Raw genomic sequence first — 27,778 nt, 5'->3', positions numbered from 1 at the left:
AAAATGTAAAAATAATGTCATTTTTTATATTTTAGTTAGTTTAATTATTTAAATTTTTTTTAATACAAATGTTAAATCAAATTAAAATAATTAAAATTATCAAGCTTAAAAACTAAATTAAATCGAACTTGAATCAAATTAAGTGGACAATTTCAAGAGAGAGAACCAATGTTATTACTATAGAATGGATATTATTTATGAGATTAAACTTCAAAATATTTGAATCATGATAAGTTAAAATTCGTATTAATAGGTTATGAATTTGATTTCTTATTTTGTGTAGTGAGATAAAGTTTTCACCTACGATTTATTTTCTCTATCAAAATTAAAGATATGAGCGATGGAGGGCGTGCAGTACGATAATTAAAAAAAAAAAAAAAAGTTAATTTTTACACTCTGTTACTCAACTTTACTGTTTTGGGCCAAGGGACCCAATGGCATTAGGGTCCAAATAGTGAAATAATTGTGAGGAAGAAGAGAGAGGATCTGCTGCCGAAGAGGGCTTATCTTCTTCATTGGTTAGTCTCTGCTGCAGCAGCAACTGTGAGTTCCCTTCTCTTGTTTGGATGAGCTTGAGCTGTAAAACACTTTCTAGTCCCTTTTTCTCTGCGGTTTCTTTTTTGTGTTTGTTGCATTTGATTTCTGATTTGCATGATTCCAAATCAGTTATGGGAAGGGATTTTTCCTGCTCTGACATTGAATCGATTCAAGATTCTGTAATCTGCTGGATTCTGGACCATTTTCTAACCATGGATTGTGAATATACCCGTTTGTTGTGCCTATGAGTTAGTGGCACTGATTAATCTTATAACCAGGGATTCAAGTTCCAACTTTGTTTTGATAGCATATAACTGATGAAAGAAAACTAAATAGCTTGAAAGGGATGGTTCAGTTTTATGTCTATAATCTGGTTCTGCTTGTCACATGATCAAGTTAATCGAGCGAGTATGGTTTTAGTCACCTAATTTTTCAGAATTACATAAAGAAATACTAGCAATATTACCCAATGTAACCGGCTCATCACTTTCAGCCTTTGTACAGTTATTTGTCTTTGTAGATTGCTTAACGTTTGGACAAGATTAATTGTGGGTAAAGATTGTAGGGGTTAGTGTTTAATTGTAGGACAAGATTATACGGATTGTTTCTTTTACTCAGGTATATAAGGTCATTTCAATTGAGAATGATTTTCGTCCATTCATGTGTTTCTTAACGAGCATGTTTGGCATGTTTTCGTTGGTATTAGGTGATCGGAAGACTAGAAAAAGGCCCTTTTGAAGTGAGAATTGTTAGGCATCCGCCACATGCTTGGTGGATCAAAATAGTGTGAATTCTCCGAATTCAAAAGAAGTAGGCAGTTTGAATTCTCCTTAGTTACAAATTCTAAGGAGGTAGGCAGCCTAACACTCCTTGGTCTCAAATTCAAAGGAGGTAGGCAGCCTAACACTCATTGGTGGCAGCCTATATATAGAAGAGATTGGATTTGCAGAAGAAAAGAAGCCATAGGAGAGAAAATAGAGAGGAAAAACGAGAGCAACAGTGAGCAGATTTTCTGGGCAGTTTGCGCAGTCGTCGGTTAATCCCCGATATCTCTGCATCCCGTGGTCCGATCATCCTAATTTTTGGACAGCAGCTTCACAACTCATTGATCTTCAAATCCAACGGTTAAGATCGAGATCTGATGGTCCATCTGAGAGAAACAGTGTTCAAACAGTGACGGTTTTGGTGAGATCTTACCTTGCTTGTTTTTGAAAAGTATTCCAAGAATCTTTATTCTTGAGAGAGTTGTGGTTAGATTAATTGTTGCGTTGCTCTTAGGATTATTCCAGTGTGCCAAGAATTATTGAATTCTTGAGGATTATGTGATATGCCTCTAGTGTTATCTAGAGAAGATTTGTTGTACCCATTATTTGTTGATAGTGGAAGATTTTGGGTGGACTCCGGTCCCGTGGTTTTTTCTCCTCACTTTGAGGGGGTTTTCCACGTAAAAATATTGGTGTTCTTGTTGCTGCACTTATTACTCCATATTTGCTTGATTTGACTCCTACTAGATTCACACAAGAAGGGAAAATTATTTATATCCGCTGTGTTTATTTGATTTAACGTGTTTTTCTCCCATCAAGTGGTATCAGAGCTTGGTTAGTTGTCTTGTGATTTGAATAATAAATGTTAATACAAGTAGAATGGTCAACCTGAATGGTTTTAATTATGCAATATGGAAAGGAAAAATGGAAGATCTTCTGTATGTGAAAGGTTTCCATATTCCTGTATTTGGAACTGACAAACCTGCAGATAAAACTGATGAAGAATGGACTTTACTTCATAGGCAGGTATGTGGGTATATAAGACAATGGGTTGATGATAATGTGTTAAACCATATTTGTGGGGAGACACATGCACGGACTTTATGGAGTAAGCTCGAGCAATTGTATGCTCGAAAGATTGGAAATAACAAGCTTTTCTTGATAAAACAAATGATGGCTTTATGGTATCGAGATGGAACTCCTTTGATAGATCATTTGAATGTTTTTCAGGGTATCATTAATCAGTTGTCTGCGATGGGTATCACTTTTGAAGACGAGATACAAGGATTGTGGCTCCTTGGTACTTTACCAGATTCTTGGGAAACATTCAGGACATCGTTGTCTAACTCAGCTCCGAATGGTGTGATCTCCATGGACTTGGCAAAAAGTAGTGTCTTGAATGAGGATATGAGAAGAAAGACGAACGGGAGTTCTTCGCAGTCAGATGCTTTAATTACTGAAAAACGGGGGAGGAGTCCAAATTGAGGTTCTAAGAACAGAGGCAAAAGTCGAGGTAAGTCCAACAAATTTGCCAATGTTGAATGCTATAATTGTGGTAAAAAGGGACATATTAAGAAACATTGTCGATTGTTGAAAAGAGACAACAAAAGTGACAAAGGTAAAGAAAAGAAGAAAGATGACGAAGCTGATGGTGATCAAGTAGCTACTGTCTCAGGTGATTTCTACCTTGTCTATGATACTGATGTTGTCAATTTAGCTTGTCATAATACCTCTTGGGTAATTGATAGTGGTGCTACCATTCACGCTACATCTCGTAGAGATTTCTTCACATCTTACAAAACTAGTGATTATGGAGTTGTAAGGATGGGAAATGATGGTTTGGCAAAAGTTGTGGGCATTGGAGATGTAAAACATGTTCCTGACATGCGATTGAATTTGATCTCTACTGGTAGACTCGATGATGATGGGTACTACAATATATTTGGTGGTGGTAAATGGAAACTTAGTAAAGGTTCTATGATAGTAGTGAGCGGTGAAAAACAATCATCATCATTATACTTGTTGCAGGCAAAGCTCCCCAAAGACATAATTAATGTAATGGAGAATGACAATATTGTTGAGCTATGGCATAAGAGGCTCGGTCACATGAGTGAAAAGGGAATGAAATTGTTGGCCAAGAAAAATTTCCTATCTGGGATGAAGAGTACAGAATTGAAAAAGTGTGCTCATTGTATGGTAGGGAAGCAGGCCAGAGTTAGCTTCAAGAATTTCCCTTCTTCACGAGCAACAACTATACTTGATTTGGTCCATTCTGATTTGTGTGGTCCTATGAAAATGAGGACAATCGGAGGTGCTCTCTACTTTGTGACCTTCATCGACGATCATTCAAGGAAGACATGGTTCTATACCTTAAGGACAAAAGATCAAGTGTTGGATGTGTTCAAGCAGTTTCAGGCTTCAGTTGAGAGACAAACTAGAAAGAAATTAAAGTGCATCCGAACTAACAATGGAGGTGAATATTTAGGATCGTTTGATGAGTATTGCAGAAAACATGGCATTCAACATCAGAAAACACCACCAAAAACCCCTCAATTGAATGGCGTGGCTGAAAGAATGAATAGGACATTAGTTGAAAGAGTCAGATGCTTACTTTCGCATACTGGGTTGCTGAATTATTTTTGGGGTGAAGCATTAAATACAGTTGTCTATTTGTTGAATCTTTCACCATGTGTTCCATTAAACTCGGAGGTGCCAAATAAAGTTTGGATAGGTAAAGATGTATCTTATGATCATCTGCGTGTGTTTGGATGTAAGGCATTCATGCATATTCCCAAAGATGAAAGGTCCAAACTTGATGTTAAAACACGACAGTGTATATTTGTGGGATATGGTCAAGATGACTTCGGTTACAGGTTATATGATCCGATTTAGAAAAAGATCATTAGGAGTCGAGATGTTGTGTTTATTGAAGACCATACCATAGAGCATATTGACAAGACTGAAAAGCCAGTGCCAGATTCTTCTGATGATTTAGTAAACTTGGATCCAGTTCCTTTGACACCGGTACCAACTCAATTTGAAGAAATTCAAGATAACCGGCATGGTACTGATGAGGCAGATAATCTTGTTCAAATTGAGACAGATGATGATGCTCATGAGCAATCACCAGAGATTCCAACAGTTGTTCCTCTAAGAAGGTCTACTAGAGACAGACAACCTTCCACTCGATATTCTCCTGATGAATATGTATTGTTGATTGATGGGGGAGAACCACAGAGCTTTGAGGAAGCTATGGAAGATGAACATAAGGAGGAGTGGCTTAGTGCAATGAAAGAAGAGATGGAGTCATTGCATGAGAATCATACTTTTGAATTGGTGAAGTTACCCAAAGAAAAGAAAGTTTTGAAGAATTGATGGGTATATAGAGTGAAAGAAAATGAACACAGTTCACGTCCGAGGTACAAAGCTAGATTGGTTGTAAAAGGATTCACTCAGAAAAAGGGAATTGATTTTGATGAGATATTTTCTCCGGTTGTGAAAATGTCTTCTATTCGTGTGATTCTCAGTTTGGCAGCCAGTCTTGACTTAGAAGTTGAACAGATGGATGTGAAAACAACTTTCCTTCACGGTGACTTAGAAGAAGAAATATATATGGAGCAGCCAGAGGGTTTTAAAGCAAAAGGAAAGGAGAACTATGTTTGCAGATTGAGAAAGAGTTTATATGGCCTAAAGCAAGCGCCAAGACAATGGTACAAGAAGTTTGAATCAGTTATGGGGGAGCAAGGCTTCAGAAAAACTACTTCAGACCATTGTGTATTTGTGCAAAAATTCTCGATGATGACTTTGTTATTCTCTTACACTATGTTGATGACATATTGATTGTTAGCAGGAGTACTTCAAGGATTGAGAAATTAAAGCAGCAATTGAGTCAGTCTTTTGCTATGAAAGACTTGGGGCCAGCAAAGCAAATTCTTGGCATCTGAATCATTCGAGACAGAAAGGCCAAGAAGTTATATTTGTCACAAGAGAAGTACATTAAGAAGATACTTCAGAAGTTCAACATGGATAAGAGTAAAACGGTCAGTTCTCCTCTTGCTACTCACATCAGATTGAGCATTAAACAGAGTCCTTCAACAAATGAAGAGAAAGAAGATATGGAACGAGTTCCATATGCCTTCGCAGTGGGAAGTTTGATGTATGCCATGGTGTGTACAAGACCAGATATAGCTTATGCAGTTGGCAGTGTTAGTCGTTTTCTTGCTAAACTAGGAGGAGAACATTGGAATGCTGTCAAGTGGATTATGCGATACCTTCATGGCACTTCTGATCTGAGACTTGGTTTTGGGAGCAAAAAAAACCAATGTTAGTTGGCTACACTGATGCAGACATGGCTGGAGATGTTGATTCTCGTAAGTCCACTTCTGGTTATTTGATTATTTTCTCAGGAGGGGCAGTGTCATGGCAGTCGAGGTTACAGAAATGTGTTGCACTTTCAACCACAGAAGCAGAGTTCATTGCAGCAACCGAAGCCAGTAAAGAGTTGTTGTGGATGAAAAATTTTGTTAAAGAGCTTGGGTTCAAGCAGGAGAAATATGTATTATTCTGTGACAGTCAGAGTGCAATTCACCTTGGCAAGAATGCTGCATTTCATGCAAGGTCGAAGCATATTGATGTGAGGTATCATTGGATTAGAGATGCATTAAATTCCAAGTTGTTAGAACTTGAGAAGATTCATACAGATCATAATGGCTCAGACATGATGACGAAGGCCTTGCCAATTGAGAAGCTTGATGTTTGTCGCTCCATCGCCGGGATGGTGATTCCTTCCACTACATGAGGCGGAAGGGGAGAATTGTTAGGCATCCGCCACATGCTTGGTGGATCAAAGTAGTGTGAATTCTCCAAATTTAAAAGAAGTAGGCAGTTTGAATTCTCCTTAGTTGCAAATTCAAAGGAGGTAGGCAGCCTAACACTCCTTGGTTTCAAATTTAAAGGAGGTAGGCAGCCTAACACTCATTGGTGGCAGCCTATATATAGAAGAGATTGGATTTGCAGAAGAAAGGAAGCCATAGGAGAGAAAACAGAGAGGAAAAATGAGAGCAACATCGAGCAGATTTTCTGGGCAGCTTGCGCAGTCGTCGGTTAATCCCCGATATCTCTGCATCCCGTGGTCCGATCATCCTGATTTTCGGAAAGCAGCTTCACAACTCATTGATCTTCAAATCCAACGGTTAAGACCGAGATCTGATGGTCCATCTGGGAGAAACAGTGTTCGAATAGTGGCGGTTTTGGTGAGATCTTACCTTGCTTGTTTTTGAAAAGTATTCCAAGAATCTTTATTCTTGAGAGAATTGTGGTTGGATTAATTGTTGCGTTGCTCTTAGGATTATTCCAGTGTGCCAAGAATTATTGTATTCTTGAGGATTATGTGATGTGCCTCTAGTGTTATCTAGAGAAGATTTGTTGTACCCATTATTTGTTGATAGTGGAAGATTTTAGGTGGACTCCGGTCCCGTGGTTTTTACTCCTCACTTTGAGGGGGTTTTCCACGTAAAAATATTGGTGTTCTTGTTGTTACTCCATATTTGCTTGATTTGACTCCTACTAGATTCACACAAGAAGGGAGAATTCTCACCAAAACCGCCACTGTTTCTCCCAGATGGATCATCAGATCTTGATCTTAACCGTTGGATTTGAAGATCAATGAGTTGTGAAGCTGCTGTCCGAAAATCAGAATGATTGGACCACGGGATGCAGAGATATAGGGGATTAACCGACGACTGCGCAAGCTGCCCAGAAAATCTGCTCACTGTTGCTCTCGTTTTTCCTCTCTGTTTTCTCTCCTATGGCTTCCTTTCTTCTGCAAATCCAATCTCTTCTATATATAGGATGCCACCAATGAGTTTTAGGCTGCCTACCCCCTTTGAATTTGAAACCAAGGAGTGTTAGGCTGCCTATCTCCTTTGAATTTGCAACTAAGGAGAATTCAAACTGCCTACTTCTTTTGAATTTGGAGAATTCACACTACTTTGATCCACCAAGCATGTGGCGGATGACTAACAATTCTCCCCCTCCGCCTCATGTAGTGGAAGGAGTCGCCATCCCGGCGATGGAGCGACAAACATCAAGCTTCTCAATTGGCAAGGCCTTCGTCATCATGTCTGAGCCATTATGATCTGTATGAATCTTCTCAAGTTCTAACAACTTGGAATTTAATGCATCTCTAATCCAATGATACCTCACATCAATATGCTTCGACCTTGCATGAAATGCAACATTCTTGCCAAGGTGAATTGCACTCTGACTGTCACAGAATAATACATATTTCTTCTGCTTGAAACAAGATTATACGGATTGTTTCTTTTACTTAGGTATATAAGGTCATTTCAGTTGAGAATTATTTTTGTCCATTCATGTGTTTCTTAACGAGCATGTTTGGCTTGTTTTCGTTGGTATTAGGTGATTGGAAGACTAGAAAAAGGCCCTTTTGAAGTGAGAATTTTTGTCATGAATAAGTCTTAAGTTATCAGGTGCGATATGTATGAATGGGTGATCAAGACTTTATATATAACAGTATCAAGTCTAAATTCAACTAGTACTTTTGGGTAATAGCCATGCTCTTACAAGTGATACCATATTTGACTTATGCCCAATATCACTCAGGGAGGGTCATTTGGGTTGCTCATGGGCCACAGCCATGTTGATCTTGGTCTTTGCAAGAATGCTATGAATTAACTAGGCGGAGCGTTTCTAACCTAATATGTGCAAATATTAAGCGTATTACTTGTACGAGTCCCAAGTCCATTTGTGTTGTATTATTGGTTAAAATATTATGGTGTTCTAACTTTTAAGTAGCATCAAGGTCAAAGCAGGCCCCTATTATGCGGTTACGTCATCTTGAGTTTTTGGAACTTGGCTGAAATTATGGTGGTGTTAGAAGTAATACCATAGATGACCTTGGCTTACTATTGTGTCGGCACAGATGTGTTTGGATCACTTTGAGGTTGAAATGATCTTGGCCTCAAGGACTAGTTCATATATAACAGAAGTAATTTGTTGACTCGATCTTTCATCAGTAATTTTATTATAATATTTTTGATATATTACTTGATCTTGGGAGTCCAAAAGCTATCTCAGTATTGCTTTTTTGCATAAAAACCTTTGTGTTATTAATGTTCTTTGGCTTGAGATAGTTTTATTAATTTGTAAGGAAAACCATTATCATTTGTTTTAATGCCTTTGTTATTTGTTAAGAGAGGACAGTCCTTCTGTATTTCTTGTCGTATAGATTTTCTAGATAAATGATAGCTCAATTGATCAAGAAGTGGTTCTTTTGCTAACAAGTTCCTTTTCTCTGTTTTTCTGAAACAATCCTAATATGTTGGCATGTTAAAAGGTTATTTCTAAAGTCCATGTTTGAAGTTGTTTGATCCGATCAAACCTTGTGAAAACCAGGCATCCATCATTGGAGGTTTTAAGAATGGAAGTGAATAGCCAAATGAAAGATGGGAAGTATGCTGCTGATATTTCCTCCATAAGAGAAGCACAAGTGCGCATTAGTTCTCTTATACACAGAACACCGGTCTTCTCCTCAGAAACTCTAGACTCCATGGCCGGAAGAAAGTTACTCTTTAAATGTGAATGTTTCCAGAAAGGGTAAGAAGCTACTCTATGTTTCTACGTAGTGAGCATAACTTTTACAGTCTTACTAATCAACAGTTACCTTTAAATATCTTTCAACCAAACTTAAGCCCTTCTCCCCCTCCTTGTGGCATAACAGTGGGGCTTTTAAATTTCGTGGTGCCTGCAATGCTATATTTTCACTTGATGATGACCAGGCAGCCAAAGGGGTTGTGACACATAGCAGGTTTGCTTTGCCCCTGTGGGGACTTGCTAGTTAATTTTTCTCGAGCTATTTTTTTTTTTCCAAATATCCCCTGATCATGTGCTCCAATATTAGTGGTAACCATGCAGCAGCCTTAGCTCTGGCTGCAAAACTACGGGGGATCCCAGCATACATTGTTATACCCAAAAATGCTCCAAAATGCAAAGTTGAGAATGTGCTGCGTTACGGCGGTCAGGTTATTTGGAGCGAGCCCACTATAAGGTCAAGGGAGGACATGGCAACCAAAGTGTTGCAAGAAACTGGGTCTGTTCTGGTTCACCCATATAATGATGGGCGCATCCTAAGGTGCTAACTCATATTTATTTCTAATTAACAGCATTTTCCTGGAATTTCGCTTGTAAATATCCCTGATGGTATTCTTGATTTGGTTCATGATTCATTTATTCTATTTCCTTGAAATTTGAATGTCTTCGTTAGTAGATTATTGCACACAATATTAGAAGTGAGATATTTTGAACTCGTTTCTCTCCTGCATCTTGTGCTAGCTGTGTAACTTACACGTCTTTCTGGTTTCTTCTTTTTCCCTGCTGTACATAACTTGGATTCTGGTTGGCAGTGGACAGGGAACCATATCGCTTGAGTTTCTGGAGCAAGCACCAGAAATAGACACACTAATAGTACCTATAAGTGGTTTGTTTAATAGCTCCAGTTTTCATTTGTGTTCGTATTCTTCTTTTTGATTGTTGTTTTTGTTTTCTTCAACTTAAAATGCAGGAGGTGGTTTGATATCTGGGGTGGCATTGGCTGCCAAGTCCATCAACCCAGCAATTCGAGTTTTTGCTGCTGAACCGGAGGGAGCAAATGATGCAGCTCAATCTAAAGCAGCTGGCAGGATCATAACATTGCCAGAGACAAACACTGTTGCTGATGGCCTCCGAGCTTCTCTTGGGGATCTTACCTGGTAAATACTGTCACTGTTTTCTCGCCATTTGTTTAACCTGGATTTTTGTGCAAGAAAAACAAGGGTGAGGTTGCGTATGGAAAAGAACCCTGCCCCCGTCTTTGCAAAGTGGGGGAACCTGGTACACTAGGGACACCCTTACTTCTGTGCATGACCATTACAACTAATTGTCCTGGAGGCCTAACTGCCTTTTTGTTGAAGCAGGCCTATTGTACGGGATCTGGTCGATGACATCATTATTGTCGAGGATAAGGAGATACTAGAAGCCATGAGACTCTGTTATGAGATTCTGAAGGTCGCAGTTGAGCCAAGCGGAGCTATAGGCCTTGCAGCTGTTCTATCGGATGGCTTCAGAAAACACCCCTCTTGGAAGGACTGCAGCAACATTGGAATTATACTTTCAGGCGGCAATGTTGATCTGGATGTCCTCTGGGATTCCTTCAAGAAATGAAAGGCATGCTTGCTACTTCTTGCTTAATGCTATCCTAGCTTTAGCTGCTAGAGAAATTGCATTAATGTAAAGAGGCTGCTTCCACTACTTGAGCCTATGATGTTTTAATCACAAAGGAGCAAAACTTTGTCGCTGCTACGAAAGCTGGCCCTCGTATAAAAAGTTTTATTATTATGTTGCAAATTTTTATACTGCATATTGTTAATGTATACATAATGGTGTTTAATACTAGTAATTCATTCCTTAATTGGTACAATATTAATGCCCTAATTGGAAGTTTGGACAAGAGTAATGCCCTAAATATAGAAGAGATGTCTTTTGAAGTTATCCACAAATTCTCTCCTCTCAGATTCCACCTCCATTGCCCCAGAATTCAAGGGCACGTCTCATCTTTGTTTTAAGCTCCCATGCCTCTGGTTCATTCTCTTGGCCCGCTTGCCCCATAGCTCTTCCCCTCTTCTGTTCTTCCCATTCTCAGGCTTAGCTCCTCTCTCATCATTGGTGGACGCCATGGCCCTCTCTCTCTCTCTCTTCCATTTTCTGTTTCATTGGTGAAACTGTTGCAGGACACTGACTGTGAAGAGACAGGTTTGGTCTCATTGTGCTTCTGATTAAACAAATATCAGATTATATGAAGAAAGAAAGAGAAGATTAAAATGCTAGATTTTGGTATCTGATATGTTCAACCGGTCATGATTCCATTAATCTTTTCTGGTGGAGCTGATTATGAACTCAAAACATTCTACAATATGATTCATTTCCCCTAAATCTGGGTTTTATTTGATTGTCTTTTCCCAGTCTCTGTCTTTCTAATTACATCTCATAGGAGACAATCACCTTCAAGAAAATAAGACACTGTATTTTTAGATTCAGAGTTACATTAATATTTATAATAGATGGTTTTTTAATGCTGTCTGATGATATTTTAATTCTATTAGTAATGTTAATTTTATATTTAATTAAAATAATTTTGTACAATCTCAAATTTAGATTCGAAGAATGGACACACTTGTAATTTATGTATTTTTAAAATACAATAATTAATTTAACTATAATTATTAAAATATAATAATTTATTTAATTATTTTTATTAGTGACATCATTTCCTATTTACTAAAAAAAAAATGGTCAAGTTCTTATTTTTCTTCTTATACCTTCGTGTCCTTTTCATATAATTATTTAATTTTTTTATTATTTCGATTATATATTTATATTTATATTTATATTTTTAAATTAATTTAAATTTTATATTTTAATATTTTTTTATATATCAACTTAAATTTTTCGTTATAAAAAAATAATTAAATTAACTTATTTTATTTTACTTTTTTTTACATTAAATTAATTTAAAAATATAAATATATAGGTATAATTAAAATAACAAAAAAATTATATTATTACACAAAAAATAATAAATTATAAAGATTAAATTAACTTAAAAATATAAATATAAAATTATAATTAAAATAATAAAAAATTTAAATAAGTTCATTAATAAAACGTGAAGCTACCTGAACAAAAATATAGGTTTGGCTGAAAAAGTAAAATAAAAAATATTACTATGTAATGCGCGACGACGTCGTACTGATGTTAACTGGTTTTGCCCTTCGCGTTATCACTCGTTGAGTCTCTCTAGGGTTTTGCTCGCTGTCTCTCTCCTGTCTCTCTCTCTCTCTCTCTCTCTCTCTCTGCCATGGCGGAGCAAACTCACCATCCAGCCGCACCGTGTTGGAGCAACGTGGTGAAGCAATCATCACCGAACCAACCACGTCAGGACCTCGCGGCGGCGGTTCCTAATGGAGCGGTTGTTGGCAACTGCAAGTCAAGCAAAGGCATCGCCGTGGCTGTGGTGGACGCCAACGCCATCATACAAGGCGGAGAAGGTCTGGCCAACATCGCCGACAAGTTCGTCTCTGTCGCCGAAGTCATGAACGAGGTCCGCGATCCCACGTCCCGCCACCGCCTTAATTTCGTCCCCTTCACCGTACAAACCATGGAGCCCTCTCCGGAATCCCTCAAAAAAGGTTTCCGATTTTGGTTGCAAATATGAACTTATTCTGTTTCGTTTCAACTGTTTCGAAAATTTATCAGTTTTCAAGTAGTTAATTTAATATTTGGATCGATTTAGTTCTGCAAATGAACTAATTTAATTGTATGATTAAACAGAGTTGGTTATGTGAGTATATAATTCCAAAAGAATAACTCAACTAAAATTTTCATGAAGAAAATAAAATTTGATTTTCTCTGGTTTCTTGTTATTATCCTTACAACCAAACACGTGAATCAATTAAAAAGAAACTGGTAAATTGAGTTTTGGGGACAACCAAGGAGTGCTAAATATTTTATTTATTGTGTTCCAGTTTATTGTCTATTATCAGTGTTGTGTAAATTTTTGTTTAAACCTGTTAACTGATTAACATGAGGACTTTGGATGAATGATTTTGGGTGTGTGAAATTGCTGAATATAACTTCCTTTAACTATTTTATGTCACAGTTTGAAATTTGAACTCTTTCTAGTGCAATTGAAAACAAGTATTCAAGGGAAAACTGTTTCAGCCTGCTGTATTTGTAAAAAAAAAAAAAAAAAGTTGTGTTGTTCAGAAGGTGTAGTGTTAGGATCTGTCTTGGGATATAAATGGTTAGTTTTGGGTTGTTTACTTATTTTCTGTTCCTTAGTGTTTCTTCTTCACCTCTTAAGCATGTTTCTTATGTGTGTTTCTTTCCCTCTTTGGTATCACATAAGATATAATGGTCTTACTGGAGATATGGTCATAAACAGAGACGATTTGGTGACCACCTAGTGGGATTAAAGCTTGTTTTTGTTGGGTCTCTTTACCAAATAAAAGTTTTCTTAACAGTTTATGGAGTGCTAATAATTGTACTTTCTGAACTTGTTGAGATACTGAGTGTTGGGACTATTACTTAGGGAATATTGAAATTTAGAGGGTGGAAAATATGCAAAAATTTTTTTTTTTTTTTTAGGGGGGGGGGGGGGATGAATTTTCACTTAATCATGTTTGTGTGTACGTGGCTTGGCAGTTGTTAGTTTTGCAAGGGCAACTGGTGACTTGCAGACACTTTCAGATGTTGACCTCAAGCTCATTGCTCTGACGCATACATTGGAAGCTCAGATCCATGGTACTAAACATCTCAGAGACAGCCCTCCCCCTATTCACACAGTTAATGTGAAAAGGCTGCCTGAGAAGGACATGCCTGGGTGGGGGTCAAATGTTCCCAATTTGGAAGAGTGGGAGGCATTGGATCATCAAGGTGAGGATAAATCAAATCCTGATTCCAGGATCCTCCCATTGAAAGACCTAAACCTAAATGTCCTCTCCACGGATCACCATAGTAGTGCTGAAGATGGTTCAATGGGAAATGGAAGTGCTTCCTCTGTTGGAAATCCTGAGGATGCCAGTAGCAGTTTTGAAAAACCCAAGAGATATTTTGCCAAGAAGGAGATAAACACTGAAGGAAAGAAGATGGTGGCAGATGGAATTGATGCATCTCAGGGACAATATGATGATAATGCTGATGATTGGCACCCTGCTGTAAGCAGAAGTACTCATAGAAGATATCTCAGGAGAAAAGCGAGACGTGAGATGTATGCCTCAATGTCTGAAGAAGATAGTCAACAAGATAAAGTGGGGCATATAGGAAGTGATAACATTGAAAACAGAAGGCAGTCAGATCAGCTGATCAATTCTGATGAAGCACATAATCTAGATGCAGTTTTAGAGGAAGGAGATGTCTCAGAAGGGAAGAACATTGATGAGGAGCTTTCTTCAATTTTAAACCAAGTGAGACTGGAAGAAGATTCACTAAGAGAACTTCAAGAAGGGAACGAGCCTTGTGCAGGACCTGAGCCTAATAATTCCATGGGAAATGAAGCTGTGTCTGGCAATGGAGATATATGTGTTGAAGGAGATGATGTTGTGAATTTTGATGATGGATTGGAACATGTTGAGATTTCAAGCCAGAACACTGGAAGCCTTGATGCATCACTGATTGATGATGACAGTACTGAGCAGAGCTGGATGTTGAGATCCTTGTCTGAGTCAACTGTAGCTTGTGTAACAAGTGATTTTGCAATGCAAAATGTTCTTCTGCAAATGGGTTTACGTTTGTTGGCACCTGGAGGCATGCAGATCCGCCAGCTGCATAGGTATATGTATCTGCATTTGGTTTGACTATCTTCCAGTGAAATCTCTTGGTGTTGGTTTTTGCTTTTGCAATTGAACATGAATAATTTTTCTCGTTTGAGCACCTTTTCTTTCTAGATCCATGGATTTTTTTTTTTTTTTTATTAAGAAGAAGCATGCTTAATGTATTTTCAGGTGGATACTCAAATGCCATGCCTGCTTTAAGGTGACCACTGAAATTGGTAGGATATTTTGCCCCAGCTGTGGGAATGGTGGCACACTAAGGAAGGTAGCTGTCACAGTTGGTGAAGATGGAATTGTTGTTGCTGCACGTCGACCACGCATATCCTTGCGTGGCACAAAAGTAAGCATATTAGTACCATGTTTTTTATTTTCTGGAATTTCCTTCATGTTTCTTCCTTCTCCACCCCAAGTTTGGGTATCTGCATGGTGTGGGACTGTGACCTGTTAGTTCATGAACAACTGGTCTATGGCCCTAGGAAATACTACCCCATGCTGCCATGGTGTCAATGTTTTTTGGGTTCTCATGTTATGATTTTGTACCAACCGCATTCCCTTCTGGCCACAGGTGTTTAATCTAAATTAAACTGCTCATTCAAGTATAACATTTCATGGTCATTTTCGTTTGGCAAGCTTCCATTTACTACACCCTGTTCCTAATCATCTTAAAGCTTTTGATTCAGTTCATCAATACTGTGTCTTAAACTGAGGACAAGTCACTTCAAATGTAATTTACAAACTATAAGGAGGCATTCCAGTGGAGATGCTATAGTATATACCTGTTTTCGTAGGAATTAAGAACATATGAAGTATTTGTTCATCTCTGAGAAAGTCAACTTGTAATATGGAAATTCATTTAATGTCCAATTGTCTATTTCAAGTCTGTAACTGGAGCTTTGCCATGTGCAGTTTTCTTTGCCCTTACCCCAAGGGGGAAGAGATGCTATTACGAAGAACCCTGTTTTACGAGAAGATCAGCTTCCTCGGAAGTTCCTGTACCCAAAAACAAAGAAGAAGAATAAACAGGTTAGCTTTTGTCCATCTTCTTTACTGTTTTCTTGAAGCAGCCTGTATTACCTCCAGTCTAGACTTAAAATCTTGTTTTTAACTATTACTTCTGTTTATGCCCCCCCTAGGGAGACGACATATTTGCTTCAGATGACATCTTTTCGCACCATAGCACCGATAAGAGAGCACCCCTGCAGCCTCCTGTAAGGAAAGCTTTGGCAGTTTTCAGCGGAAAGAGGAATCCAAATGACAACCATTTTGCTCGTCCTAAACATTAGAGGGTCTTAAAACACATCACATTTTTGCATCTATTATGACTTGATAGAATGGCAGGATTTTGAGAATAGGCTGCCTGAACAAGCAAATATAAGTTTTGATGAGTTCAAGGCTCAATAGCCTGAAACTATAATTTGTTCCATGACTGTTGGGAGCTTTGTTTTTTTGGGTTTCTTTGGGTTTCCAGCCCATATCTTGGATTTGTAATTAAGTAATGGTTCTGATTGGTTGTGGGTGGTTTCTCTGCTCAGCCATTGATGATTGGATTGTATGGCTATTGTTTTTTCAATTATTTGGTCAGGTTTTTTCACTTTTTAATGCTTCTCATCCAACGATAGATCCTTTAGGGCTATTTAGGATTTCAATTTTAAAGATTTAATGAATTCCTGTAGTTGGAATTTAAAAAAGGTTTTTAGAATGGGAATTCTACTATAATTTTATAATTTAGGAAGTAATGATATAATTACAAGTATTTTAATATTATAGTAATATTATTAACGACAATATATTGGAGTATATAACAATTAAAAAATGTTAAAAATTCAAGATGGACAATTAAAAAGTATTCTGTTTTTTATTTAGAATCTTCTTATTTGAATATGTTTTCTATGGAAAAATATAGCATTTTACAACTAAGTTTCTGGAGGCTTTGCACCAAATGTTGAAAAGTTATTTTTGAGAGAACTTCCATGCAAACAATTATTTTTTGTTTAATAATAAAAAGGATAGATTAGTCACATATTTTCTAAATTTTGGCTATTTAATTCAGATAACCAAACTTTAAAATTACTTAATTGTTTATAATTTTTTTAAAATTAGACACTGACACTCATTTCATTACTTAGTAGTATTATTAAGTAAATTGATTATATATCTTCCTAACTTTAGGTATTTGGTCTAGATTCCTTATAAATTTGTATTTTTTTTTTCAAATTAGTCTGACCTTTTTAAGAAAATTGAGGAATTGATTTGATAAAAAATAAAAATTCAAAAGGCATTTAGACCAATGACTCGAAGTTTGTATGGTTAGTAATGAAATGCCAAGTTTAGGAAGTTAATAAATATTGAATCAAATATCAAAGTTCAATTTCTTCTAATTAACATTAACAAACTTTAATCCTATTAGATAAAAAGATTAAGATGTCTTATTTTGCGCACACACACACACACACACGTAACAATAAATATGTAAAGTGAGCTTTCACTATTTAGTAATGTTACCAAATGTGCCAAGCAGCCGGGCGTATACAAAGGGATGAGGAAGGATTTGCCATGCATGAAACACTCTTGTTTCCTTGAGCATGGATTTGATCATCTGATGCATTTACATAAGAACGGAGACCAAAGGCAGGCTGGTTGGTTGAAGAGTCACAACCAGAGAGTATTACAATCTCGTATTCCAGATTTACAGTCCTGTGTTTGTTTGTTAGCTTCAGCTCTCAGTTGGATGAAAGTGCAAGCTCTGCCCATGCCAAAGAAGACGCCTTCAGCTCAGCCGACACTGATGTGTCGATTCTACTCTCCAGCATGCTGCATAGTTCCTCCATCGACGCGAATTTAGATGGGTCCGGATCTGGATGGATGCAAAGTCTCACCACCTCGCATATCGCTTGCAGGTCGTCATAGCCAAAATGCTTCAGCTCCGGATCCACCACGTATGGCATGATTTCTGGCAGCTCGAGGAAGTCCTTAGCCTACACCGAAGTGATAAATTTGTGTTCGTTAGATATATAGGCGATGATATTAGTTACACGGGTCTTACAGAAGAAAAGGGGCATGGAGGAAGGGTTCTGGTATGTTGCTATTGTTGTTAGCAAACACGAGCATTATATCGTCGTGCTCTATAATCAATCGGTGCAAAAGCAGTGCCAGATGAGGGGTATTCGACGACAAGTTTCTATTGAGTTCTTACCCAATCCACTAGGCAACCTCTCTCTTCACAATTAGCAGGTCTCCCGCTGACAATTTCCAGTAGAAGTACACCAAATGCATAGATGTTCCCTCGGATATCCAGATGGCGACCTTCTAGTGAATTTGGAAGAACACAGATCGCACCTTGACTGCCTATGGAACCCGAGTTCTTCTCTGATCTTGAAAGTATCGACTTCCAACTTTCAAAATCTACCAGCTACAACAAAAATCGAGGGCAAATGTGCTCAAGATTTAATATGTGGATCATTTGGAAAGAAAGAAAATGGGTACTGGAAAATTTATCGAGAAAACAAAAATGAATATGATTCAGAAAGTAAGCGAGAAAGCTAAGGAAAAAGCTCGATTGCAGTGTAGGTATATATGGGACTTGCAGTATACCTTGGGAGAAAAATCTTCTGTAAGATAAACGGAACTAGAATTCAACTCGGAGATGGTAAAAGGAGGGTCGAGTTCTTTGTGAAGATACTTTAATCCCCGAGCAATTCCTATAACAATTTTCATTCGTCGTGTCCAAGATAATTGGCATCCTTCTCCATCTGCAGTTTAAAGAACCATAGGTCTCAGCTACTGAAACATGTTGAAGGAACCAACAGTTTCAAGGAAGAAGCTTTACTTACAATGGAGGTGCTCATTTAGTGTCCCATTTGATGCATACTCAAAAACCAGCATCCTTGTAAATGGTTCGCTCTCTCTGCAATAACCCAGTAGTTTCCCGGTATTCTCATGATCTAGTCTTGCCAAATCAGCCACCTAAATTACACAAAAATTGGAACATTACAAAGGTGGCTGACAAATTTGATGCATTTATGCATTGTAACTGTAATGTTTTTGATGCAATATTTAGCTAGAAGCACGACATTACAAAACCAAGTACTTTACCTCTCTCTGAAAGTAAAGCTCAAGATAGCCTGTCCAATTCTCTTCTTTAATGCAAAGAGATATTACAGCAATCTCGGGTCCACCTTTCATGGTGCCTTTGTAGACTAGACTGTCAGGAGAGGACCCAATAATATTGCTGAAATCTTCACATGCTACTTCGAGTTCTTGTCTGCTAAATCTCATTACATCCTTCAACATCGCAGAATCTACGTAGAGATGCCACAACAGTTAACATGTGAATACTTTTGAAATTAAAGCTTTGATTGTACAGTTAAAAGAGACTTACCTATGTATATCGTCGTGTTCTCCTTATCGCTTGTGGACTTTTTCCAAGGGATAATTATAGAAGGTTTGCTTTTGCATCTCTGGAGAGCAGTGAAGAGAGCAACAACAAAAAGACAGCCTACCATTGTTCCAGTGACTATTTCCAATGCTAAGAGCCAGGCAGGTTTTGATGTTGAGGCAGCTTTTGAAACTGCCTGATGTCTAGTTCCATTTTGAGGGGATCGGTGGTTTGGGTTTACTCCTGGAAGGTTGGCAGGAGGAGCACCAGCTGCAGTTGGATGAATTTTGTATTTCACAAATCACAAAACCAACCAGAATGAACAAGGAAAGATTCGGTAATCTTATGAATAGACAGCTTAAAAAATGGGTATAATTTGCTCCTAACTATATATTGAACTATCCTCATCATATTGAGCAGTATTTCATCCTTCTCTACAAACTAAGTGAAGTATACATTTTCGAGGGCTTTTTCAATGTTTTTATGTATTCCAGTACTGAACTTTGTTCAATATGTGAAAATTTTCCAGCATGTTTACTCATTCTCTCAGGCAGCTCGCCAACTATGGACACCAAGGACAGTATGATTTTACATACCACATCGTTCGTTGGGGCGCTGTTTGGGATCTTTGGCTTGAAGGCAGTTTCCTTGAAAACTTGACCTGCACAAAACGAATTACATGGAGGTTCAGAGAATGCAAAAATCAAGATGAATAAAGATATAGCAAATCATGGAGGCAGGTACAAAGATGAATGGTTTAGACTAACAATCCAGATGAAAGGGAGGTATAGACACCTTGGGAGGTACTCCAGGCACTTGGGTATGCTCCCAACAAAGAAATTGAATGAAAAATCAGCAAATTTTATTTGAGACAAGTCACAGAAGCCACTAGTAGTCCAACTTGAGGCATACCTGTAGCAGAAATAGTTCGAGTTAAATTGTAAAACAGTCAATATGATGGAACCGTCTATAGCTTCACTTCCACTATGATGGTCTTTATCTTGATCACTGCTTAAAACATTATACATCAAACTTTCCATTTTTCACTTGCTTTTAATAAAAACTTCAAACACAGAAAGGAAAAAACAAAAAAAAACAAAAAAAGTTGTTAATGCTTGAGTAGTAATGTCAGGAATTACTAGAATTAAAATCAAGAAAAATAAGCAAAGAAAATGGTGTGGCCTCAATAACATCTCTGATTCTTGGACACTTATTCAAGGAAAAATTTTGTCTGATAAAATGCTGCAGATGGTTTTCCATGGTTGTGGTTATAGCGTTTCGAAATGACAAAACGAAGTGAATTGCTCGTAAGCTAGACAGGTGGGTTGCTGATGAGAAAATTCTGGCTGTTGCAAGCACAGAAGTTACTGCATTGAGCATCACACAGATAATAGTCAAAGGGCATTCTAAAGTGTGATATCTTCACAAAAGCATAAAGTTGCTTTCAATAGTTTGTAGTTCACCGAACTTATTTTCAAATTTCTGGCGTTTTTCATGTTGATTGGACTAAGAAGATGCTAAAGTGGGCCTCAATTTACTTACTTGGTCCCAGTTCTAAAACAGTTCAGAAGATTGTAAAGAAGGTAGTATTTCTTTGGTCATGAACCAAAACCCATATCGACCATCAAAGGATCAAAGTGTGCCCAAAAAATGTCCCAGCACATAAATAACCGACCTTGACAAACACTTCTTCACCAGCAGAGATACATTGTGATGTTAGAAATGGTGATTGGAATACAAAAAGGGAAAGGATAAGGATAAACTCATTCCCATTGTATTGTCTCCCAGTTACAATAAGATACAAAATAAATAAAAGCTTCCTGGAAATAGTCAGAAATGAAGATAAAAGAGATGAAACGTGATATACAAAACAAGAATTTACCCCCGTTTTCCTATCATATTTTTGTTTGTCCCGTGCTTTCATCATAGCCAAACAAGGAGCCATGATTTTCCCTACATTCTCTGATTTCCCCACACAACCAGTTAACTATCCCATTTAACTCCTAGTATCATCTTTTATTAGGGTTGCATGGGATCAATCACATTACCATTGCACTCTTGTTAACAAAAACAAGAAATCTCGCAACTAAAAAACAAGTAAAAGAATTCATCAATTTGGGGCTGGATGACCCTTTTGTCAACCAACAAAATCTCCACTCCTACTAACTTTATATCAATATCATGCTTCTTTGACTAGTACCATTTGAATTCTTCTTGGACAATGAGCAAAGACCAGAGACGAATCAGAAACCGTACACGAAAATGAAACTGTACGCAAGAATCTATACAGATAAGCATGCCTTTAACATTTATAGCAGCTAGGGACTACTATATTTGGTGGACTTATTCATTCCCAACATTTTTTTGAACCTCATCACTAACATGTGCACAATACAAGTAATGAATGACAGATAAATACCCTAACTACCACCTCAATGTGACTTCTCTAAACTGTGATTCAGAAATTCAACACTGTTCACAAAGATGATAAAATACAATTTCATAGGTGTAAGTATATAATTGGTAGGCAAGTAATAAAGGAAAAGAACATGTGTAAGTATATAACTGTCATTTTCTGTGCAGAATCATATTCGTGTGGACAAACATCCTGCAAACGACTAGTACAGTGAAAGTAGTCATTAACTCGATCTCCAGGGGGGAACCATAAGAGTTCAACTAAAATGTCAGAATGCAGAAATTTTCTACACTTTTCACTTACATCCCATGAGTGCTGGACATAGAATCTGAATTATTACTCGCAGGAATGATTCCTTGAAGCTTATTTCTATCCAATCGAAGCTCCTCAAGGTGCTTCAAATTGCCAAACTCATGAGGCAGCTTTCCAGTCAACCCATTGGACCGAAGGTTTCTACAGCCAGATAAGCAAAAGTGAAAAAATAGAAAGCAAAAGATCACCAAATATCAAGTGAAGATAAGAAATTAATGTCAGAATCCATTTACATTTTCACCAGGTTAGTTAAATTTCCAAGCTCAGGAGGAATTGGACCGGATAGCTGATTCTGTCCCAAATCCAAGACCTTTAGGTACTTCAACATGCCCATTTCTTTGGGTATTGCACCGATCAGATTATTTCCATGCAAAATTCTGCACGCATCAGGACGTCAGACTAAATTTCGGCCATTTCATGCTCCGATTTACAGGTAACGGTCGAATAAAAGGGGAAATATGTAGAAGGAAAGCATACAGTTCTTGCAAGGAAGATAATGAACTCAATTCTGGAGCAAGAAAACCCCTCAAAGATGATCCAGAAATGTTTCTACAAAATCAGAGTTACACACAAACAGGTCATGAAAATTAGTCTTTACATATGTGCTACTAATCTAATTCTCAGTTCCACAAAAGTAAAACAATCCAAACATAACACAGAAAGGAAAAAAAAAAAAATCTAAACACGAGATATATTTGTGTGGATATGAATCAAGAAACAACTTATTAGATAGATACGACATCTTACAGCTTTAAGACATGATCACCATCAGTAGTACAGGAAATGCCAGACCAGTCACAAGGGCCTGAATCTAGGGTATTCCAACTTGACAAAGCCAAAAGAGGGTCTTCATATATAGCTTCCTTGAAAGCCTTAAGAGCTTGCACTGAGCAAAACCAAGAACCCCAGTAAGAAAGACTCGACCAAATCAAATTTTTGGCAACAACTTTACTTTATAACAGTTCACTAATCTAGTAACAAAGTGACGTAATTTTCCCACAACAGAGTCAAATCAAGCTCTACATTAGTGCTAGAATTTAAGATCCGATCCCCGAATCAAGATCTAAGCAAAACCACATACCTTCAGTTAATGCAGAATTAACTGAAGAGCCACAATTTACAAGAAGGAAGAGTCCCAAACAAAAGCACACAACTTGAAAAAATGAGCGAAATGGCCTCATTCTTCACTCAAACCCAGCAACCAAACAGCTCATGGAACCACCAGAGTCCAAGAAATCAAGCGAGGAAGAAAACCCAGAAACGAAAAAGGGGAAAGGAATCAACGCAGTTGGCGATAAGGGTTTATCAAGAAAGAGGGAAAGCGAGCAGTGAGAAACAACAAGAAGTGCAATGGTGGGTTTATCAAGATAAATAAAGATTGATTCAAATGATTAAGAACCAAGTGAGCAAGCTAAAGGAAGCTTAAGAACAAATCTATGAGTCTGAAAGCAAAATCACTGGGAACGAGTCAGTAAAGAGACTGAAGCAAACAACAACATGGAAAACGTAGATTCAAAGAGAGGTTTGGTGTCAGAAAGTAAAAGCAATGGAGAGAGAAAGAAGAGAGAGAGATGGAAGAAAAAAAGAAGTGGATAAAAGAGAAAGAGAATTCAATTGAATGAATGAATGGTGAGATACAGATGAATTAGAAGAAATCTGTTCTGGGGAATGTCTTGTTGCTGCTTTTGCATTCAAATTGGCGGTTTGGAATTTAATTTTCCAAGATTTGATTTTTATGGAAAATTTCTGTGATTCTTGTTCGTGTTGTTGGGTCACACCACCTTTAATCTTTAATCTCTAAGTCTCTAATCTTTTACTGTTAATCATTGTTTCTTAGCAGCGAAACTCCACCTCGATTTCTCGAGATACAGGAATTTCATTATCTCGAGCTCATCGCCTTTCCTTCTCTTCATCTCCTTTCTCTTGGATTTGTTAATCACATTAATTTCCAGAACCCTCCAATCAAGGGTTAAATTTAAAAATTTTCAATAATTAATCCTCTAAATATCTCATGCGCTTTCTTTTCTAAATATTATTCAGATGCGTAATGGGGTGTCAGCATTGTTATTATCATTTAGAAAATATTAAAGATAAAACACACGAACTCTTATACGAAATTATTCATATAAATTTATCAATCTCTTCTCTAATGTATTTTAAAAAATGACTCGTATATTTTTTAATACATTTTAAACAATTTAACGAATAATCTGATAAAAATTTATAATATTTCACAACCCCTATTTTGATCTAAAAAGAATTTTAACTTTATTTTGATACAATTTTATTTTATTTATTTTAACAAAAGTTATCTAAACAAAATATATAAAGATATTTTAGGAGAATACTCCATATAACGAAAAGTCAGTATTAAGGTACCAAACATTCTCATTAATGTGAGTTCTCAAGAAAGATCAACTTATTATCTTTAGAATAACTTTTATTTATTGAGCGATAATCTTTTCACTCATCATCATCAAATCAAAAGACAATTTTTGTCTTTACTTGGGAGATGATCGTTCTTGTGTGATCCCAGCTATTCGTGTTTTTGATTTCGGTAGAGAAAGTAAATCGTAGATGTAAAATTTTACCTCATTGCGCAAAATAAAAATCGAATTTACGACCTATCAATATAAACTCGACATATCACTTGTCCAATCGCTCGATGTATACTTTGAACATAAATTTTTTTGTCTTTACTTGACAAGTAGATTTTGCAACCGAGTTTCTTTTTCTCTTTGCACTCGAGAGCCAATCTCAGGGAAACATTTGCATGCCTTTATTACCTTTTTATAATAGTATAATAGAAGACATAAATAAAATTATCAGTCACACAGATCACGTTTATTTGAGAGGTCGCCGGAAAACATGGTGGTGGGAGCGGCGCCGCCACCAATTAAGGGGGAGTGGTGTTCGTGGGGCGGAGGCAAAATGGGAAATAGGCGAGTCGTGACGGAGGTTGCGTAGGGGCTCATGTACCGCATCCTCAGCGCACGTTAGAAACAGCAGCCCCACAGCAAACACGGGTTGCCAAATCGGGTAACTTATCGTCAAAATATCACGAGATGCCGATCGGAGACAGCGGTAAAATCATGGGGCCCACAGATAGCTGGCACTTAGAATTCTTTCTAAGGATTATTATCACCTTAATAGTCTCTCTACTTATTATTACCGGTTAATTACCTAACGTATTATCTTTATTTCAATTGACCATCTGCCCCTATGCCTAACCCTTTTTTGAAAATGTATTTTTTTTTGGTAATGCGGGTTATAATCGTCTTTCAATCCGGACTTATCTTGTTCTCTCTAAAATTTACGGTCTATTTATTCTACAAATCTAAATAAATGAACAGATTTATCACAAAATAAAAATGAAAGACTTGACCTCATAAATAGACACAATCACAATGCAAAATTGAATCTACGATTGGGTAGTATCCCAATCTCTCGATGTGTAGTAGACCATCTGCATTATCTCGAAGAGTTCCTTTTTCGAAAATGTTATTTTTACTTTACAAGTGTTCGTCACATTTTATTATAGTATAATGTTATCTCGTCACAAGTGTTTGTCACATTTTATTATAGTATAATGTTATCTCATTATAATCAGTAATGTTAATTATTGTTTTGCATTTTAATAAATAAAAATTATTATTAAAGTGTTATTAAAATCCAAAAGTTTAAGGATCAAATTAATAATTTTCTATAAAATAAAGAAAATTATATTCTTACAAAAATTTTATATAATTTAAATAAAAATAATTTTCTTTGGCTATAAATAAGAATTCACATCCAATACGCACATGCTTAACACCATATGCAAGAGGCTAGCATGCAATGGCTTTCTCGCTCACCTCTTCAAGCTTTGCTTCTTGTTTTTCATTTTGATAAGAGTACGGGCAAAGCTATTTGCTATCTACTAAACGAGCATTCACTACTTGTCCAACCCTTTTATTTAATCAAGAGTCAAGTTTAGTCAAATAAATGAAGTGAACAACTCAACCTCTTTGTTCGAAACTTTGTTTCCCCTAATTTCGAAACACAAAAATAGACTTACAACTATCGTATAGGAAAAACTTCTCTTTAATAACGATCATAAGGGAAAAAGGATCCGATCGTAAATAAAGACTCAAACCTATGTAAGCGTAGGGGCAAATGTAGCCAAGTGAATCAAGGTAGTGCACAAGTTCGGTCCCCGTCATTCACTTTTGTTATTATACTGAAATACTCGTGATCTCTTTACAATGTCTTTAAGGAGAACAATATAATTATACATTTTTATGTAAAAATATTTTATAGTAATATTTTTTTTGAACTTTTTATCATCATCAGTCTTTATTGGGTATTTTTTAATTTATTATTATTAATGAACCAAGTTATTTTATAAAAAGCTTATTTAAATAACATTACACTTTAAATAATGGTTTTGGCCTGCTTTGAATGATTAGCCATGAAGGGTTCTCTTTTGACGATGCTTCCAAGCAACACATACATGAATGGATATGGATGCCTTTTGAGCTTTAAAACCTCGTTACTCTCTTCAAAATCAAAATAATAAATGCTTCACATCAGGACATCAGCCATCACATTTAAAAATTTATCTAGAGATAGTTTCAAATTAGAAAATATTTTAAAAAATAATAATATATGAACTCGTAATCCCACTAAATAGAGGTGGATACATGAATTAGAGTTTGTCAATCATTTTTATTTATTACCATATCTTCTATATAGTTACTATAATTCATATATATCTAAGTCGAACAGTTCTTAAACAATTTTTTTCTAGTATTTGATGTTGCGGGGAATTGGGCTAACTCCTACAAACACGAGACTTTTGTTCCCTGAGAGAATCTCCGATGATCAAGTTTCTATTAAGATTTTAGAGAATGAACAAGAAAGGATAGTAATAAAATGGTTAAGATTTTAGGCCTCTCCGTTATCTTTGAAATTTAAGGCTTATATATGTCGATCCAAGATGGCCCAAGTGTGATTTTCACTAAATTATTTCCTCTTATGTGACCCATGAGTATGGTCTTTGTGGGTGTTAGCCCATGCTTCTCAAACCACACTAGAACCCATGATCTCATCAACTAGAGAAAGAAATGGTAATGCGTTTGACAATTGTTGGAAGGGACACGCCATCGGAGGATTGGGTTAGGTGTCATCTTAGCATTTGGTAGATTTAATTATTGCGGTTAGTATTTCTTTGACTCTTTTGCACAAAATTTGTTCACTTGATCCACTCAACTCACATAAGATTATAATGGTCTTTATCTCACATGATCATTTCATTATCTTTATTATGTTCGTTGACATCTTATTTTCAATAAAAGTAATTTTGACCTTACAATAAATAATCTTATTATTAATTCTATCTCATAATATCCTTGTATTCAACACGTATATATTTATATATATTCTATAAGTAGTGTTTTGCTAGTCAATATTTAGTCTTATCTTTATCTTTTAGACAAAAAAATATAAATGTATTTATGGAATTTATTTTATTGACATGAGTTCGTAACACCAAAATGACATCTTTACTTATATAATACTATAGGCATATAACAAAATAGATCTGATAATCATTAGATACAATTTTTCTTTTAACTTTTCATGAACCTGAAAAGGCAGGAATAAAAACAATGAAAAAATTAAGAATAAGGGTCATTTTCCTTCTATCTAATTGTGTCCAAAAATAAAAACAAGCTAAAACCACAACAACAACAACCATAATCAAACATACAAATAATGCTAAAATGAGAGATGAAATAAATATTGGGATCATTTTGCTTTCTTTGACCAAAGAATAGTCTTTAATTAAGCTAGAATTTAAATAAGTGGAGCTATGTGTGATAGATACACACAGATTTTTCAAATGAAATGTCATAAGACAAATAGGGTCCCCCCCCCCTAAGAATTGGGGTCCCATGAATATCCTTTATTGAAATTAAATGAGTAAGTAAAGACCATTTTGTGTTCATAA

General features: G+C 36.6%; 3 protein-coding genes across 10 annotated transcripts; 2 read left to right on the top strand and 1 right to left on the bottom strand.

Annotated features, from left to right (window-relative positions):
• The first annotated feature begins 412 nt into the window (after positions 1-412).
• LOC127813087 (serine racemase) lies at positions 413-10,776 on the top strand. Of its 8 annotated transcripts, XM_052353829.1 has the most exons (8): positions 454-543; positions 2,532-2,814; positions 8,718-8,918; positions 9,043-9,129; positions 9,223-9,453; positions 9,725-9,798; positions 9,883-10,069; positions 10,274-10,776. In XM_052353829.1, the coding sequence occupies exons 3-8, from the start codon at positions 8,743-8,745 to the stop codon at positions 10,518-10,520; spliced, it is 1,002 nt and encodes a 333-aa protein (XP_052209789.1). In that variant the 5' UTR covers positions 454-543; positions 2,532-2,814; positions 8,718-8,742; the 3' UTR covers positions 10,521-10,776. The 8 variants fall into 8 exon arrangements, with proteins under 8 accessions (XP_052209787.1, XP_052209788.1, XP_052209789.1 ...); XM_052353827.1 differs by lacking the exon at positions 2,532-2,814 and having other exon boundaries at positions 413-543; XM_052353828.1 differs by lacking the exon at positions 2,532-2,814 and having other exon boundaries at positions 449-543; positions 8,659-8,918.
• A 1,374-nt stretch (positions 10,777-12,150) lies between these two features.
• LOC127813644 (RNA-binding NOB1-like protein) lies at positions 12,151-16,278 on the top strand. The gene is made up of 5 exons (XM_052354713.1): positions 12,151-12,544; positions 13,560-14,685; positions 14,858-15,026; positions 15,593-15,709; positions 15,820-16,278. Exons 1-5 carry the CDS (start codon positions 12,214-12,216, stop codon positions 15,967-15,969), a joined length of 1,893 nt encoding a protein of 630 aa, XP_052210673.1. The 5' UTR covers positions 12,151-12,213; the 3' UTR covers positions 15,970-16,278.
• Positions 16,279-17,154: 876 nt separating this feature from the next.
• On the bottom strand, positions 17,155-23,570 carry LOC127813533 (probable LRR receptor-like serine/threonine-protein kinase At1g63430). Its single transcript, XM_052354548.1, has 13 exons — positions 22,871-23,570; positions 22,537-22,675; positions 22,267-22,338; positions 22,023-22,166; positions 21,781-21,930; positions 19,857-19,973; positions 19,658-19,722; positions 19,065-19,331; positions 18,779-18,984; positions 18,517-18,649; positions 18,278-18,435; positions 17,880-18,095; positions 17,155-17,661 (listed from the first exon to the last, which is right to left on the bottom strand). Exons 1-13 carry the CDS (start codon positions 22,968-22,970, stop codon positions 17,407-17,409), a joined length of 2,022 nt encoding a protein of 673 aa, XP_052210508.1. The 5' UTR covers positions 22,971-23,570; the 3' UTR covers positions 17,155-17,406.
• Positions 23,571-27,778: the final 4,208 nt, after the last annotated feature.

This window comes from Diospyros lotus, chromosome 11, assembly GCF_014633365.1.
Source record: "Diospyros lotus cultivar Yz01 chromosome 11, ASM1463336v1, whole genome shotgun sequence".
NCBI classification, from domain to species: domain Eukaryota; kingdom Viridiplantae; phylum Streptophyta; class Magnoliopsida; order Ericales; family Ebenaceae; genus Diospyros; species Diospyros lotus.
This window is presented reverse-complemented; position numbering and strand designations above follow the sequence as displayed.